This window comes from Xiphophorus couchianus, chromosome 1 (genome assembly GCF_001444195.1).
Source record: "Xiphophorus couchianus chromosome 1, X_couchianus-1.0, whole genome shotgun sequence".
Classification (NCBI taxonomy): domain Eukaryota; kingdom Metazoa; phylum Chordata; class Actinopteri; order Cyprinodontiformes; family Poeciliidae; genus Xiphophorus; species Xiphophorus couchianus.
In genome coordinates this window covers 14124564-14141326 of record NC_040228.1, presented here as the reverse complement: position 1 = coordinate 14141326, position 16763 = coordinate 14124564, and the positions used below count along the sequence as shown (strand labels likewise).

The 16763-nt window shown below is 38.1% G+C and overlaps 1 protein-coding gene across 2 annotated transcripts in view; it reads right to left on the bottom strand.

Moving 5' to 3' along the window:
* dip2ba (disco-interacting protein 2 homolog Ba) overlaps positions 1-15475 on the bottom strand; it is a 51091-nt gene extending 35616 nt beyond the window's left edge. For both annotated transcript variants that reach the window (XM_028045148.1, XM_028045236.1), the window contains exon 1: positions 15207-15475. In XM_028045148.1, the coding sequence (XP_027900949.1) occupies positions 15207-15291 (85 nt within the window). In that variant the 5' untranslated portion in view covers positions 15292-15475. The remainder of the gene's footprint in view (positions 1-15206) is intronic.
* Between the last annotated feature and the right edge of the window lie 1288 nt (positions 15476-16763).

Here is a 16763-nt window from a genome sequence, read left to right as displayed (position 1 = left end):
CCCTCTGCAGACAGCTCATGGTCAGCTCATTGCTGACCTCAACCTATCCACCACCACTAACACTCATTAAACAGCCTGTCATCCGTGTGGGAACCATAAGCTGCAAGCAATTTATGGCTGTAAAGGCGTAATATCAAAGAAATGTGCTGAAAAATAAAGGACTAAATTGAGAAATCAGAAAAACAACATGGAGGTGAAGGTGTCTAGATAGGCTGGTATTCAAATCTAAAAATCATTTAAAATCACATCGTCTAAAAATAACGGATGGTTTTTGTGTTTTTTTTGCATGCAGCACAAGTGATTTAAAAAAAAAAAAGCCTGCCCCAACCTATTACAGCTGAGATTTTATTTTAGGACTGCCAACATTTTAACTACAGATGTTCCCACTCTCAAAGGGCACTGAGAGGGCACACAATATAAACATATGGGAAGCGTAATAAAATATTCTATTAAGTCCACAGTCACTAGAATCCATCAGTGTGTTATGCGGTAAAGATACCCAAAGAAGCTTAGGTCAGCGGACACGCACATGGTCAACTGTACAAGCAAGTCATTGTCTTATGTCTGATGATTTTAACCACAGCTACAGACCTGATTGTATGTAATTGAAAGTACTCTGACTAAACATGAACAATGAAACTTGTAATGTAGCTTTGAGCATCATGCCCCAACGACTGTCCGTGCATGGGAGCAGCCGGCCTGTGACTGGGTGGTCTGGTAAGGGCTGAGGTGTTGAAACCAAGACCAAACATATTCTGCCAGAGAAAATGAAATCATGCATTATTGTGTTCTTTTTTTTTTTTTTTTCCACGCTGAGCCAAGACGAGGATTCAATTGATCTTCTTGTGCTTTTAAATTCAGACGACTGTTTCGCCACGGTGGCGGAGCAAAGTCATTTTAATAACTGCATAACTGCCAGAGTCTCGTCAGTGCCTGTGGGCGTATTTCAGGCACGACACAACCCTCCTTTGGAGTTTGGCCCTGCTACTAATGTAAGGGTGTGAAAAATAATGTGCACTGATATTATGGCGCTACTCGTTGAGGCAAGTTGCTAACACAACCCATCATGAAATGCATGTCGGGGTTGTAACAACACGGTCTACGGGTACACAGATAAACAACCAATTTTAGCTCATCTCCAGGAAATGAGTAAGACCCACTTTAAGAGGAACTGCAGCAAACTCTGCCAAAGGAATTCAATTGCTGACTTGATGCATTTACTAAAAACAACTAAGAGATCTGCATAAAAACTGTAGGAATTAAACTGAAGCCCCGCTCATTCAGTCTCTCTCATATTTGACTTTGTTTGGGCTTTGTCTTTACCTGTTTCTCTGGGGACTACGACTACAAGCCAAGCTCCAGCACAATGTGGTCTGAAAGGCCAAGATACACATCAGCTCATTGAAGGGGTTTCCTGAGAATTTCTAAGCACTGGGAATGCTTCATAAGTCTCAGGGTTTGACGCAGATTTAGGAAGGGACGATTTAAAAAGGAAGGCAATCGTCCAATGTGAAAAGCTAAGCAAAAAACATAAATAAAATTGTTTTAAAAACAGCCAGATGAGCAGTTGACAAAGAAAGCAGCTGACCTTTTTGAAAGTTTGCTGGTACATTAACAGCACTGCTTGACCCATGATCTGCGTTTCCCTATCAGCTCTTTCTGTGACCCGTGCCTCACTTTTCATATATAGAAACTGGGCCACTGCTGAGAAAATGCCTCATGTTCCTCACACCCACTTAAAAGGCCTGAACTTTCATCTGCGGATGATCGGCTGAGGAGGCCATGTGGGAGACAGAGTCAGTGTGTCAGAGTCAGTGACAGGATTTATGACCGTCACATTTATCCACGGTTTTTACGAGCAGAGTTTTAATGGCTGCATTACGTTAAAACTAATAAAACATAGAGATAATAAGTAGATAAATGTCCCTGGTTAATTTTTTTCATAGACAAGCTTTTAAACCTTCAACCAACCATCTCTGGTAAATATTTTAACAGCGAGGAAACGATACTTTGAATTTGCCCTAATTTGCTAACACAAAAATATAAAAGTTAAAACTTGCGGAAAAAGAAAACAATCGCATGACCAAACTGGTCTGACACTGAAGAAAATTAGCACGCTTATAACAAGCTTCTCAGGTGTATGATAGTCTGACTGCTGGCCATAGAAGAGCAGCTTCTGTCAAGACGAGGTATTTTAACCAGTGGTGGTCCTTGCATGAATGCTGCCCTGGGCGAGCCCCTCCTCCTGCACAATAACACAACAGAGTCCGTCTCCAAACACAAACCAAAACAGACTCCCCTCACAAAGTCTAATCTGCAAAAATCTTTTGATATGCGACTTATCCAAACCACCAAGAAGCAAGTGTTTTATGTTCTACTAAAAATATTTTAAAAATCCATGAATAGACAGATTTTCTATCAAGAATTTATTGTTGCATTCCACAGAACATAGGTAGGACTCCACTGTATATGTCAACATTTATAGCAAACATACGTCTTTAACTGATTCATAACTCTAAGTGCACCTCTAACTCTAATGAAATCCACTTTCTTCAAAAATGCCTTTCATTTAACACAACCCTCAAACAGGATATAAGACTACCGAAGGTTTCAGCTGGTCAAAGCTTGAGAAAACAAACAAATAATGGCCACAAAATTCTGATCGGTGCAGTTCTAGTACATTTACACAGCAGCAATCAACCATCCAACAGGTCAGTGAAAGGCGCATTTACCAAGGATTTCCTTCTACTAACCATGAAATGCTTTCAGAAAGAACGACACACGATCACACTGGACTCCTTCAGACTTTAGAAAGCACAATTTTCAGCACAATCAGGTTGAAGCTTTTGTGTCAAATAAAAAGCTTCATTTCTCCTCCTCAGGCATGAAAGCAAATCCGTCTCGCCGTGAAGATCTATTTATATTCACAAGGGCATTCTTGAGCTTTAGCAGTCACATGGCCCCCGCTGGACAGCAGCTATAGACACTAATAAATTGGAGAACCGCTGCTTAATGCACTACGTTGACGTGAATTAAAAACCATGCTTTCTTTGTTTACGTCCAGGCCAAAGAGATACGGATCAGATGCTGACGAAATATGGTGAAAGCTGGTGAATGTTGTGCAAGCCCAGAGTTTGGGTCTGATGCCTGGAATATCCACGCTTGATCTTTCCTGTCATGAGTCACCATTTACATCTACCTCCAAAACTCTGAGCCTAAAACAGGTTCTTTCACTCCTTGCTCGATGGCGATGCCCCGGAGACGAGAACACGCCTAAAAGCAGTGAGTCATGGACCTACGACGACACAGGGTACTAGACATGCCTGAACTGTAAACATGTCCTTCCTTGGAAACTTTGACTTGTGACACAGAAGTCAGCCAGATATCCCATCAGTGGTAATGTAACGTGAGCCTCTAGTCAAAGCTGGTCAGGCTTTGAGAACACTTAGTGAGAGTGGATGCTTCGGAGCGCAAGTCCCTCATCAGAGCACTTCAGTTTTTCATGACTTCCAAGAACCATGTCAGACTTTCTCAGCATACAAAAACATTAATCCTGGAGCTGAGTAATAACTTATTATGTCTGTGACTCTCTGCTCAAGACATGATTAGGTCAATCTACTGTCAGGTTGGTCTCTGGTTGTGTAACATAACAACAGTAATAAGTTGTTTGTTGATTGTTTATTTATTAATGAAGATCACTTTGTTCTACAGAAATAAAATATTTGTGTGCTGAGCCTATAATCTAATGATAGATTGTTGATCTATTAGGAAAATAGCACAAATTAGTTGCCAAGTTTATTTAGGTGGAAAGTAACAGTTTATAAAACAGTATCAAAAAATGCCCAACCCTTATATTTAGTAGGGCTGAAACAATTCATCGGATTAATTAAAAAATTGATTATTGGAATAATCTTCAACTAACTTGAGTAATTGAATTATCATAAAAAGGAATATACACTCAAAAAAGGCCAAAAGAATGACATTAAGAGAATTAAGTAAAAACTTTAAAATATATATATATATATATATAATGTATACATCTATGCTAAATCATTTGCTACAAATGATCAAGCATACACTAAAGAAATGCCATATTGCATTTTAGATAAAATCTTTATTTTCCTATTTAAAGAAATAATTATTTAATGTAGTTCCAAAATTGCATAAAAAAACTTAAATGAAAAATGTAATGTTATCTAATAAACTTTCTTATCTGATAAATCTATTAATCATCAGAATAACTTACAACATAATCTGAGTTGTCTGTTGCAGCAATAATATGTAGCACTTAAAACAGTGTAAAAAAAAAAAACATGCCTTGTTAAACTACAATATTAATACAGAATTATAAACAACATAAGACAAAATTATTAATTACTGAAACTTTCTGATTGTTTGTCAGAATAACCAGCCCTGTTAGAGCCGGCTCCCATGTGAGCTGGCTCAACAAGTTCAGCATCTGTAAAAAATTACATCACACAACAGAAAGTATCAAAGAGCTAATAAGGGAGCGTCAATACATTGTCTAGTAAATATTAAAAAGATGGAGGGTAGAGTTTTCCTGCATGCCTCGACTTGGGGAACATCAAAAAGTCACACACTATCCGCCCTTTGTGAGTGTGTCCTCGTATTTAATGAGCGCGTGTGAATAATTCACCCCATCAATGGCCTGGAGATCGAAAAGGGACTGCAGCTATCATTAACTATTCACAGAACCAGCATCATGTCAGATGGACACACACTTGCATGTGCAAACATACTGTAAATGCACAAATATACATAACAAAAGGCTCCTGCCAAGGGTACCCAGCCATCTGCCAGCCCCAAAGGCTCTGCCTACCAAGCTTCAAGGAAACCCATTTATTTATTTATTTGCTTTATTCAGACCCACATAGTGGTTCGCTCAAACCCAACAGACGCACAAACTTACAACATCTATCAGGATACCTGCAGGTGAAAACAGAGACCAATAAGAAACAATACAACACTCACCTGCAGAGTGAAATAATGAAGAAATGCTCCAAGTTCCACACATCAATAAATCTTTTTTTATTGCTCTGCATACTTCTTCATAATCATCGGTTACAAAATGCTCATGTTGAGGCGTTTTGGTTTACCGCCGTTTCTCCTTATAACTGTGAGTGACTTCAGTTTGATCAAAAATTGTCTGACTGATTATGTCAGATAATCAGTCGGTGAACTGAAATGCCTCGTTTCCACCGATCTGTTTGGTACATTATTCTCTCTGTTATCATTATAAAAGTGGCTCATCGCAAACATTGTCTAATTTTCGCCATTTGTTAAGTGTATAGGTGTCTTGTCTGGTGCACAATTATTGTTTAATGTAAATAAATATGTTTGGTGTAACAGAACAGTCCTGTAGTACACATGAAGTTTGAACTTGAGTGCAGAAAATCTTGCTGTATCAGACTATAAATCAAAAGCTGTGAAGATATCTCAGTCTTTGTATGACTCACGTTCCTCTTTTGTTGCGACGGTCCAAAACTTCCACATGTAAAACTATAACTCTGCGTTACACACACTTAAGTTTTAGGAAGTAGCAAGATCTTGTGGCTCCAATCTGTCTCAAAAGAGGGTCTTTGTCTAATAAAAACTAGCTGTCGTCTGGTTTTGTCCGATTCGCTGCCACTGGCAGGTGAGGTCAAGAAAATAGATGGCTGATGTGAACTGGGTCCATATCGGTGCCGTCATGCTCTACTGAGTCTTTCCCTAATACACAATGGCACACACCCTACTTCTGCTGCATCAGAGCGAGGGCCTCAAAATAAATCAAGTGGCAGTCATGAGGACAGCCATCCTCCACAAGTGGATCAGATGAAAACAAGCACAAACCAGAACACAAAGTCACAATAAATCAGACTAAAGTTTCTCCTTTAGGATCTTTAGGATCATCATTCAAAGTAACATAATTCTACATTTTATCCATATGATCACATCTTTTTTCACTCTTCTCTTGTTGTATGTCTGCCTTCTCTGTAGAGTTCCTTGCTTTCTGGTTTTATATTTTTTCCTCTGTGTGACACTACATGCTTCAGCTTGCCTGTCACTTCACTGCTGGTTGAACTTCCCCACTCCGAAAAAATATACAGTACAGACCAAAGGTTTGGACACACCTTTTAATTCAATGAGTTTCCTTTATTTTCATGACTATTGACATTGTAGATTCACACTGAAGGCTTCAAAACTATGAATAACACATGTGGAAATATGCACTAAACAAAAAAGTGTAAAACAACTGAAAATACCCTTTATATTCTAGTTTCTTCAAAGTAGCAACCTTTTGCTGTGATTACTGCTTTGAACACACTCTGCATTTTCTTGGTAAGTTTCTAAAGGTAGTCACCTGAAATGGTTTTCACTTCATAGGTGTGTCCTGTCAGGTTAATAAGTGGGATTTCTTGCCTTACAAATAGTCATGAAAATAAAGAAAACCCATTGAATTAGAAGGTGTGTCCAAACTTTTGGTCTGTACTGTAGGTCCTTTCTTTTCTATTCTATTCAAAGATAAAGATAAATTAACCTGTAGAATGAAGTACTTTGTACTTATTAGCATTTTACAAGTTTTTTTTTTTTTTGGTAACTTTTATTTCTACTTTAATAAAAATTTATTAAAGTGATGCTTACATGAGAAACATCTGTGGCTTCTGTACGCACCTCTTGCCGTAAATAGCTAATGTCTTTGCACTGGACTGAATTTGAACAGTGTAACAGTATTTTAGAGTATTGGCTTCTTCCTCTCTGAGTGGCCTTTCAGCAAATGTTGGTAGAGGACCTCTTTCATTGTGAATAAAAACGTTTTACCTGCTTCAGCAAGTGTTCTGAGATTTGTTCACAGATTTTGAAAGAAAGCATGTTTATCACTGAGACATACTGTAGAGCCCATTTTCTACATTTTAATAGTTTTTGTATTTGCACATACAGTTGTGTGAGCAGATGAACGTAGTAGCCCTTTCAGACATTTAAGAACTGTTCCCATGGATCAACCAGACCGTTCTCTTCCTGATACCTTGAGAGATTGTTTTTTTTCTCCTATGTTGTCACACATGTGAGCGGTGTGTTTGAGGCGTTGCCTTAAAACACATCAACAGGTGTGTCTTAATTTAACTTAATGTTATGTGACCTATTAGAAGTCACAAAGGCCTAAAATCATAATTGGGTCTTTCGCAACTGTCTAGAGGTAGAGCACAGAGAAAAAAAGCATTGTCAAAGGATATGCAAACTTCTGAATTTAAAGTACAACTTTTTTAAAAGAAATTATTATTCTGCCGTTTAGCAAATAGGTCTTAACTGACCTAAAACTGGGAAAATTTAATTTACGCTTTTGTCAGTGGGAAAACAAAGTCGTTGCGTCTTTTTGTGGTTTTAAAGCATTTCCCAAATAAGTGTGAACTTGATTAAGAAGATTCACTGATCAGACCACTGTGGCCGATTGTGGAGCTCTGGTTATTGTAAAGCTCTGAGCTGCTGGTACCGATTTTAGCAGACTCTGGTTTCTTTTTAAGAGCAACAACTTTAGAAGATAATTGAACAGAATTCAACGTATTTTTCAAGAGTCCTTGCCATGGACAGTCATTAACTATTCAAATTAGGAGCAGAAGCATCATCACACCTACTGCGAGAGAATAAAGAGTTTTAATGTCATGTTAAAACAAAAAGATGACATTTAAGCCTTTTATGTGCATCATCTAGAGAACACAGACTCGTACTTTAACCCAAAGATTTTTTAAAGATCACTGACATTTCTAAAACCATCCAGTTCCACAACCAAGAGGTTTTTTGAAACTATTTTGCAGCTATACGTTGAGCTGTACTGTTATCTGCTGAAAGTCCCGCTTTCTTCCACCACAGATGTGAGTTAACATGTCGTAGGGGCTTTTAGTTCCCTTTTAAATAGCTTTTTATGCTTCCTCTGACTTCATTTCACACAGCCCAAACATACTAAAATAGCAGACTGAGTTTTCTTCAACTTCCACTCAACAGTTTTACAGTCAGTGACACCCAGTCAGTGTGAAGACACAGATCAGATTTACCAGCTCCCAACTGATTGGACACTAATCAGGTAGGATCAAGATGGAAATTGTCTGACACCTGTCATCAATTAGTTTCTCAGTGTGTCTCGATCATCACCGTTGGCAACAAAATACCCCCTTCTTTAAAATGTTGCTCTCCTATAATAAAATGCGAATTAGATAAGATTTTCTCTGTTTGCACACAATTCAATCCATTGTATTTACTACTTGATTTAACTGACGCCGGCATTACTGGTAAATGTCAGCGTCAACTCTACAGAATGCTTACTTTTTGTGCAAGAAAATGTGTGGTACTGAATTGGATTTCTGACAAAGCTCCAAGTAAATCACAATGGCTAAATATAGTATGACAATATTTATAATATGACAATGGCAGTTTACTATTTAACGAGCAAACTGCACGATAAAGAAGATAACTTTCATAAAGTTTGGGAACCTTTTATTTCTTATGTAGGATTTGAAACTTCTGTGCTTCTTTGGAGAGGATTTGTAATTTGAGGAGGACCGAATTGTAAACATCTGAAATGTTCTGGTGTAGACCATTTGTCTTTCATTGTTTTGTTTTTTTTTCCTTTTTCTTTTTCCCTTCCTTCTTTTCTCTTTGGTGTGTATGTGTGTGTATGTATGTATATGTGTGTATGTGTATGCATATGTATATTTACAGGTATGTAACTATAAGAGCTGGATTGTTCTCTTGTTCTTGTATTGTATTTGTTTATTTGTCAAAACATTGAAAACCAATAAATATAATTATTTTAAAAAAAATAAAATAAAATGTTGCTCTCCTAAAGCTAGCCTTTCCACTTTCAAACCCCTGAGTAACTTATAAGAAGCGCAGTCTGTCTTCAAACCAGTATGATATTCTTCAACGACTTCTCTTCCAATTTGGAAGTTTCTCGATTCTTTTTACTTCAGTAAAAACAGGTTTTCCCACTAATGTTGAAATATTCTCCATCATCTTATCTGTAAAGGCTCACTGTCCAGAGTTTAGACTAAACCTCATGAAACTGACAATAGCTCAGCGCCTTCTTCAATAACAGCATCTGCAGGAAAACTCCACTGGTAGTGCTTAGTTATGGTGCGTTGACTTATCGTGGGAAAATATAATACAACTTTTTGGAGAAGCTAAAAACGAGCTGATGCCACTCTCACCACGCTTGACTTTTAAAACTCTGCAGCAGCCTGCCAACAAGCACCATCAGGTGATAACAGACAGACGAAAAGGTAATCAGAGAACATGTGCTTGTAAAATTTTGCTCGGGTCAGCAACATTAAATTCTTCACAACAAACTTTCTAGATGACGGTGGATATCAACCTGGCAAGCGGGTCACTTCATGTGTAGCAGAAGAACTCATCTTCTCCAGTCATAATCAGAGGCTCTGCCCTCCATGCCCTTCGTACGGGGGCCGCTCATTCCTTCATGCACACAAAAGGCTGGGCTCAACAAAAAAATTGCCTAAATGGCAGCAGAGCTTCTGGCCAGAGAAACAGAGTCCAGCTGAATGATTCTCATTGTGTCCCCACAGTCAACAGGGGGCTACCAAAGCTGAGCCGTTTTTTAGGAGGCCATTTTGGCAGGCCTGTGCTCCTATTCCAGCAACGCAGGAACAGGCATTTCCACTTGGATCTGATGGAGGCTTGCAATGGACCAAAAAAAATAAAGAAAAATCCCATCAGGTAGTGACATGAAGCATGCTTCCAGCCACAAAAGACAACAGGATGAAGACATACTTGCAGCTACATTACTGGAAAGACTAAAATATGAAGCAACCATAGCTTGTCGAGATGATTATTCATTTCATAAGCACACTACTCCGAATGAGAGCAGTAATAGAAAACGACTGAGTAGACAGACCCCAACAAAAATAAACAAAAACAAGTACAGTGAACCTAAACTAACATAACACAGCAGTAACAAACTTTTGAATTTCAAACGTGTGAAGAGAACCAGAAGTTCTACACCAGAAGAAAGAAAAGACTTGAAAATATCTCATGTGACAGCCACAATGCTATGTTTAACTGGACAAACATCAAGGTTAAACGCTTCAGCAGAAAACTTCCCCACAAGAAAGTGTCACAAGTTTGACATGTGAAAATGTCAACAACTTTTAAAGAATAAGAAGCAGCTTGATGAATGGACAGCATTTTGTCTTTAAAGCTGGAAACTTCAAGAGCAAACAAACTGGAGATTAATTTACTCTGAATCATAACATTACTCCTCTCAAAACACGGAGCTGGGTTCAAGAAGATCCACCAGTAACATTTTTAAAACCCCTGTTAGTTTTATTATTAATTTGAACATTTAAAATAAAATAAAAATAATTCAACATGAATAGAAGGTGACATTATCAATCAGGTGACAAGAGTTCACTCTCATATTCAACTCTTTGTTTTGGTTCAGTTCACAATACAGCAATGAGGGTCAGTGCGTGGTAGAGAGCGGTGCAGCTGCGATTATTAAAATTTCAGTTTCAAAACAACCTCATAGACAGAGTCTTCATTTCAATATTGCCAAGTCGGTTTGGTGAATCCTGCCGGGAAACATTTGTTTGACAGGAGTTAATGTGTGCCGGTAATGTGTGTCACTACTCTTCTCCTGGACAAAAATTCAGAATATTAGACTCCTTTTTTGTCTGACACGAAAAAAAATAAGAAAATCGTTTATAGAAATAAAAAATAAAAAAATAACTAAACCCTCTTCTTTCCTAGAACCAGGTAAGAGCTATACCTCCAGATCAAGAAAAGCTTAAATATTTCACATACTTAATGTATCAACTGGACTGTTTTAAGGGTTTATAAGTCTGGTTATCAGGTTCCTTTGTTGTAGAGCTAGACCCCAGTTAGACTTGCTGAGAGACCTCCTATGATGTCCAGACCACATCTCCTCACTCTGCTGTGCTTACTCTCTCTGTATGCCAAAGTTATTATTGGTGCAAGTGTACTGGTTGTTTATCTTGCCCAAAGCACACATCCCTGGCCTGGTGCTTTCATGGTTCATTGCACCATCTTGTTAACTTTTACTGCAGAGTTCCAGGCAGGAAAAAAATATTCATAACAAAAAAATGATAATGTACATTTTTGACCAGATAAAATGGACATGGTCACATTATTAACATTACTTTAGAGAACTTAATAATTAAAGTAACAGTCTCATTAAGGGTAGTCACTAGAGACATCTATAATATACTTTAATCATCTAGTGTTGCAGCTACATATTGTCGATGATTCATTTTCTAAACATCTAAAACCAGAATCACAGATAAACATCAGTGGCATGTCTGTAATCACTGTGTCCGTACTGAACATGGAAAACACATCGACCTTAAAGGTCAGCCAGCTCTGCAGCACATAAACCAGCATCACCCTCAGCAGTGACAGATGTGTAATAGGAAGATAATACACAAAACTGCTACAGTTGTCTCTGACCCTGGAGAGAGAGCAGAGAATAGATCGACCACAGATTGGAATCTGATCATTTGATTTGATCAGTGGTCAACATGTCAATAGCTTAAAAAAAATGCTTCAAAACTAATATTTCCCTCCCCATCAACAAACAGCATGTCCTTCAGAGTTTGGTGAAAAGCAAATATAGCTTACAGACATGGAGATAATCTTACAATTCCTTCATTTTCTGATGAATTCAAAACTACTACCTCCATCAAGGAACATGCATTTATTTTCCTTTTGTCTCTCTTAAACCTTAGAAAGATAAACTGGATAGTGTCAAAATTGGAATCTGTATTTCCGACCTCAAAGAAAACCAGATCTCAGCATCGTCCAGGAAAAGCTTGATCGCTGAGTCTTTACTTGACATGAGCCGTTTATAAAGAAGAGATTGTGTAACATTCTTATTGGGTTTGTGGGCTACGGCCTTAAAGCATTAAGCTTAGCACCTTTACCATAACCATTGCACTTCTGTGTTTGTTCATTGCTTGCTTTAAGAACGGATGCTATAAAACCACGAGCTCTATCCACTTAAATGAAAGCATCGTGATTTTACATATTATGCATCTAGACGAATGTAAAACAAAAAAAGCCCTAAAATGGTGGTAGATCAGATTAAAAACTCAGTCAGCTTTCACTCCCTAGAACAAAAATCCATATCAAAATGGCCATTTGTGTATATCAATATTCTGCACATAACAGGGACTACAAGATGGCAGTAAAACACAGCTACAGCAAAGCCAAATGGAAAAACTGACAGATGTTTCTTCTCTTGAGCAAATAGAGACGAGACGACTACTGAAACCAAAACAGCCAGGCTACAGAAAACATACCGACGACTTTTACAGAATAAAGACAATAGAGAGGAAGTTAATTAGGAACTTCTTAATTATCTAAAATTTCAGGGACCTCAATAATACCCCATTATTAGACAGGAATTAAGTATTTTGCTAAAGAAAAAGAAAGAAGTGGGTTTTTTTTGTTGTTGTTTGGTGACCATCATCAGACAATTTTATGCCTGACTGTCTCTGGTCAGTGATCACCTGCTCAAAAGCCACAAATCTGATCACTCAACATGTCACATTGACGACACTGAAACTCATCGGTGCGGAAGCTGTTATTGTGAGAAGATGACTGTTATCCATTTTCAGAATCAGTGTGTAAAAATGAAGCAAGAGAAAGGAAAAATGTTTATGTAGTGCAGCAACGTTAACCAAGCTAATGGTGCTAATTGCCCTAAATACTAATATAGGAGGCTAAATATAAAATCTGATATATTGATTTTATTAACCGTCAAATAAAACATAATCACCAGTGAGTTCTACACCAACTACTTTTTGAAATTAAAAGAATAAATTGTCAGACAATGTTACTCGTTTACTGCTAAATAATATAAAAACTAAAATCATCTTTTCAGTTGGATTTTATTTACCAATTTCTCTTACCACAACGTGAAGAATTGTACTCTAGTTGTAGATCCTCAAAAACTAAAGACAAAGATCTGCTCATTTTGGCTCGTTTTTAAGATGGTTTGATTTTCAACTCACGCAGTCAGTAGAAACTATTTCCTGTAAATGTCAGTAAATAAACGTTTATTGTCTGATCAGAGATGTTCAAAGCCAGTGAGCAGAAGTCGGCCAGAAAGTCTGTGATTGGTGCATCTGTAGTTATACGATCTCTAAAATTTGAATGCGATTTCAGACGGTTATGAAGCATCAGACACAAACGCAGAAAGAAAAAGTTAAAAAATTTCAGAATCAATGGCTCAAAGATGTCAAACAATCTAAATTTTAACATTGTGAAATAATAGTCAGTTCTACCCAGATCCTACAACCATCTTTCTTTTTTATTTTTAAGAGTCACTGTCTTTTACACAAGCACCATTGCCCTTTGTAAGCCGTTTATTATAAGGATTACTGAAAGAGAGCTTTGGATCATATATTAGAAAACTGAGAGTCGTCATGGAATATCTAAAATACTAGTAATTAAGAACCAGACACTTGTGGTTCAACCTTGAGTAAGAATATCAGTTTTGCAGTAACACAATATTTACAAAATATTCATTACACGATCTATTTGCTTTTATTTAACATTAAAAACAACTATTATTTCTACAAAGATAAAACCAAAACATTAATTTCTACAGTAATAATAATGTTATGTGTATTATTTTGATATATTCTCACAAAAAAAAAATAGAAAACACTTAATAAGTAGTTTTCAGCTGTAGTTTTAGAACAGCCTTAACAAGACAATGGTTGACACTACACCATGACTGCAAGGCAGTTTTAAGAAAAAAGATATATTTCCAAGTGGCCAAATTTCTCAATTTCTTTCAAATAAATAAAATCCAAAACACAGCTTTCCTTTCAGCCAGCTGACCAGCAGTTTGTAGCAACAGAGCGGAGAGGGGCAGCAAATGGTTTGTTCTCAATCCATTTAGTTCAGAACTTTTATTGATACAAAGTTTATCAGTAATAACTGTAATACAGAAAATTTTAGAGGTTTTGAAAGCATGCCCTGATACTGTCAACAAGTACATACCCTATTAGTAAAGATATAATTATCACACCACTAGGAATCAAAATAGAATCATGAATATGAAGGATTTAGACGACCGCTGTACAGAAGGATTGGACTTATTTGGATGCGCGTAGTCTCAGTTACAAGAAGCAGGGCAAAGGGGATTCTGTCAGGGATGTGTAACAGTGTGTCATTGGTTCTGTAGGGAAGCTGCACAGCTGCTCTGGGGGAAGGGCTCCCTTCAACCATGTACTGGATGGATAAATAAATAGATAATATCCAGCGATATCAAAATAAACAGACAAATCAGCCATTCACTTCCACTAGAGAACAAATTACAAAATGTCCGTACAGTCATTTGACCACAAGATTGAGAAAAGATGAGCAGCACAGGAGGATAAGCCTGTAATTCTCTTAATGGCAGGTTTACACAGATGAATTAGGTCCTGCACACGCCAATATAACTACATACGTGTTCCAGCACTCCGAACAGTCTCTTTGTTCCTGTGACACCACAGCAGATGATGACTGTAGGCCTGTAGTCAGTATATGTCAACAGTAATCAGTGTGAGTCACAGTAACACAGCAATAAAACTTGTCTGAAGCGGAAACCTGTGCAGGAACACACCCTGTCAGGGGCTTGTGTGACGTTCAACTGAACGAACATGTGGTCACAGGTGAAGAAGAATTAGACAAAAAAAAAAACAAAAAAAAAACATGAGGAGCCAAGGTGACAAGAGAGTCCAGCTCTGGTAGTCAGACCTTCCCAGTAGCTATCCCAGTAGGTCAGACAAGCCACACACAATGAGCTGTGGCCTTGACATTTATACACAAAGGAAGACAACTGCTTTTGACAAACATATCTGAAGTCATGTTTGGGTTCACGATATTATGGAAGAAAGGGGGAGAAATGGAAGAAAGTCTGTCTTCTCCGACACAATGCAGCTTGTCATGCTCTGCTAGCTCGTAGACCCCACATCCTGTATTAGCTCTAAACCAGCTAAGCCTGAACGCCTCCCGTGTGCTCCCATTCAATTTACCATAGAGAAAAGTAGAGCAGGTGAAGAAGAAGAAGAAGTGGTGTTTTAATTAAAGCCGGCAGACACCGAGAGGTAGGAGACACACGATGCTATCTGGAAAATCACTTAAAGCATCCTCCATCTGCCTCCAACCCTCCCTTCCTTTACCTTCAGACAGCTCCAGGTCCAACTCCGCCAACTGGTCTCGAACCTCCTTCGGCAGGGCGGACAGATCCACGCCGCGGTCCGCCATGACTTCGCCGAAAACCACGAGAACAGTCTATGTGGGAAGAAATCTGGCCGTCGCGAAGATTTTTGAAAAACAAAACTAAAACCCCTCCCTCAAGACACAAAACAAGCATCGGAGAGGGAGAGACGGCCCATCCGCACGGCTTGCCCTTCCGCCATAATGGGGGGAACTCACCAACGGCAACGTGTAGTCACGTTACCTCCGCCTGCCTCTGTTGTTGCTTCACCGCGTCCGAGGCGACAGGGCACGCTGTTAGAGCTGCTCCCCCTAGCGGCGAACTGACACAAGCACACGCACGCCTCTCACTGGAACTGCACGACACCAAAATGAGGTTACGTTTTTTCCAGTAGAAGTTCAGCACATAAACTTTTCACAAAGGAAATATAAAATAGATATATGAAAAATTTGATCCTACTCTTTAATTGGAGTAAAGTTGTCATGTTTAATAGTGGTTAAAAAAGACACATTTTCACTCTTTTTTTGCCTCACTTTCTTAAATACGTGGGTGACACTTTAGCTTCTTTTACATGCGCAAGGATTCTTGCCACACTGGTATGTGGGCTGCCATGCCAATTCTGTTGTTATGATGTACTTCTTAAATGTGTCTTATTGGTTTTTTTGTTTGTTTTTTGCTTTTACTGTTTTGTTGGGTTTTTTTCCATTTACTGTTTGTGAGGCATTTATGACTGCTGTCTGAGAAAGGTACCATATAACTAAAATGTACTTACTGTTTCCATAACTTTTTTATATGTAAAGATATACTTGGCAGTTTCACTATCTCAGTCCCTGATCAAAAGGCTTTGTAAAAGAAAGTGTTGCCCTCTTAAAGATTTTTGTTTTGTTTTTTGTCACACTTAAGTGTTTCAGAAGGTAATTCTGAAACATTTTTGTTTAACTTTGGTAACTACAAAATGCAGTTTTCAAATGATTTTATTAAAAGGACAAACCAAATGCAAACTCCTTTTAAAATCTTGAACTGATCAACTTGTTTAGGTTCAGTTTCACTAGACTCACCCTGGCCTAATTAATGTCTCAGCTGGTAGATTCAGGGAATCACTTAAATAGATCCTGTGTAACAAAATTAAGTCTCGTATGTTTCAAAAAGCAGCACATCTAAGAAATTCAACAGCTGGTAGGAAACGAAGTTCTTGATATCTTTAATTTTTATTTGTGGGGCTCAAGCAAATCCCACAAAGAGCCAAATGGTGAAATGAGGATGTTCCCAGAAGGAAAATCCATGGTTTCCTAACACATGCACAGTTGGTTGTTGTTCCAGTAAAGCATGCAGCTCTGCGATAGACCAGTAACCTGTCTAAGGTGTAATTTGCCCAATGGCTGCTGGAAGATTTGTGGTTATGGAAGTTAGTTTGTATTTCCAAGATGTTTATGTGGATGAGGTAACACTAAATCAATTCAAGATGGATCAGTTCCTCCCATGTGTCACTTTATGTTATTACCACTACGCTACTATAAAG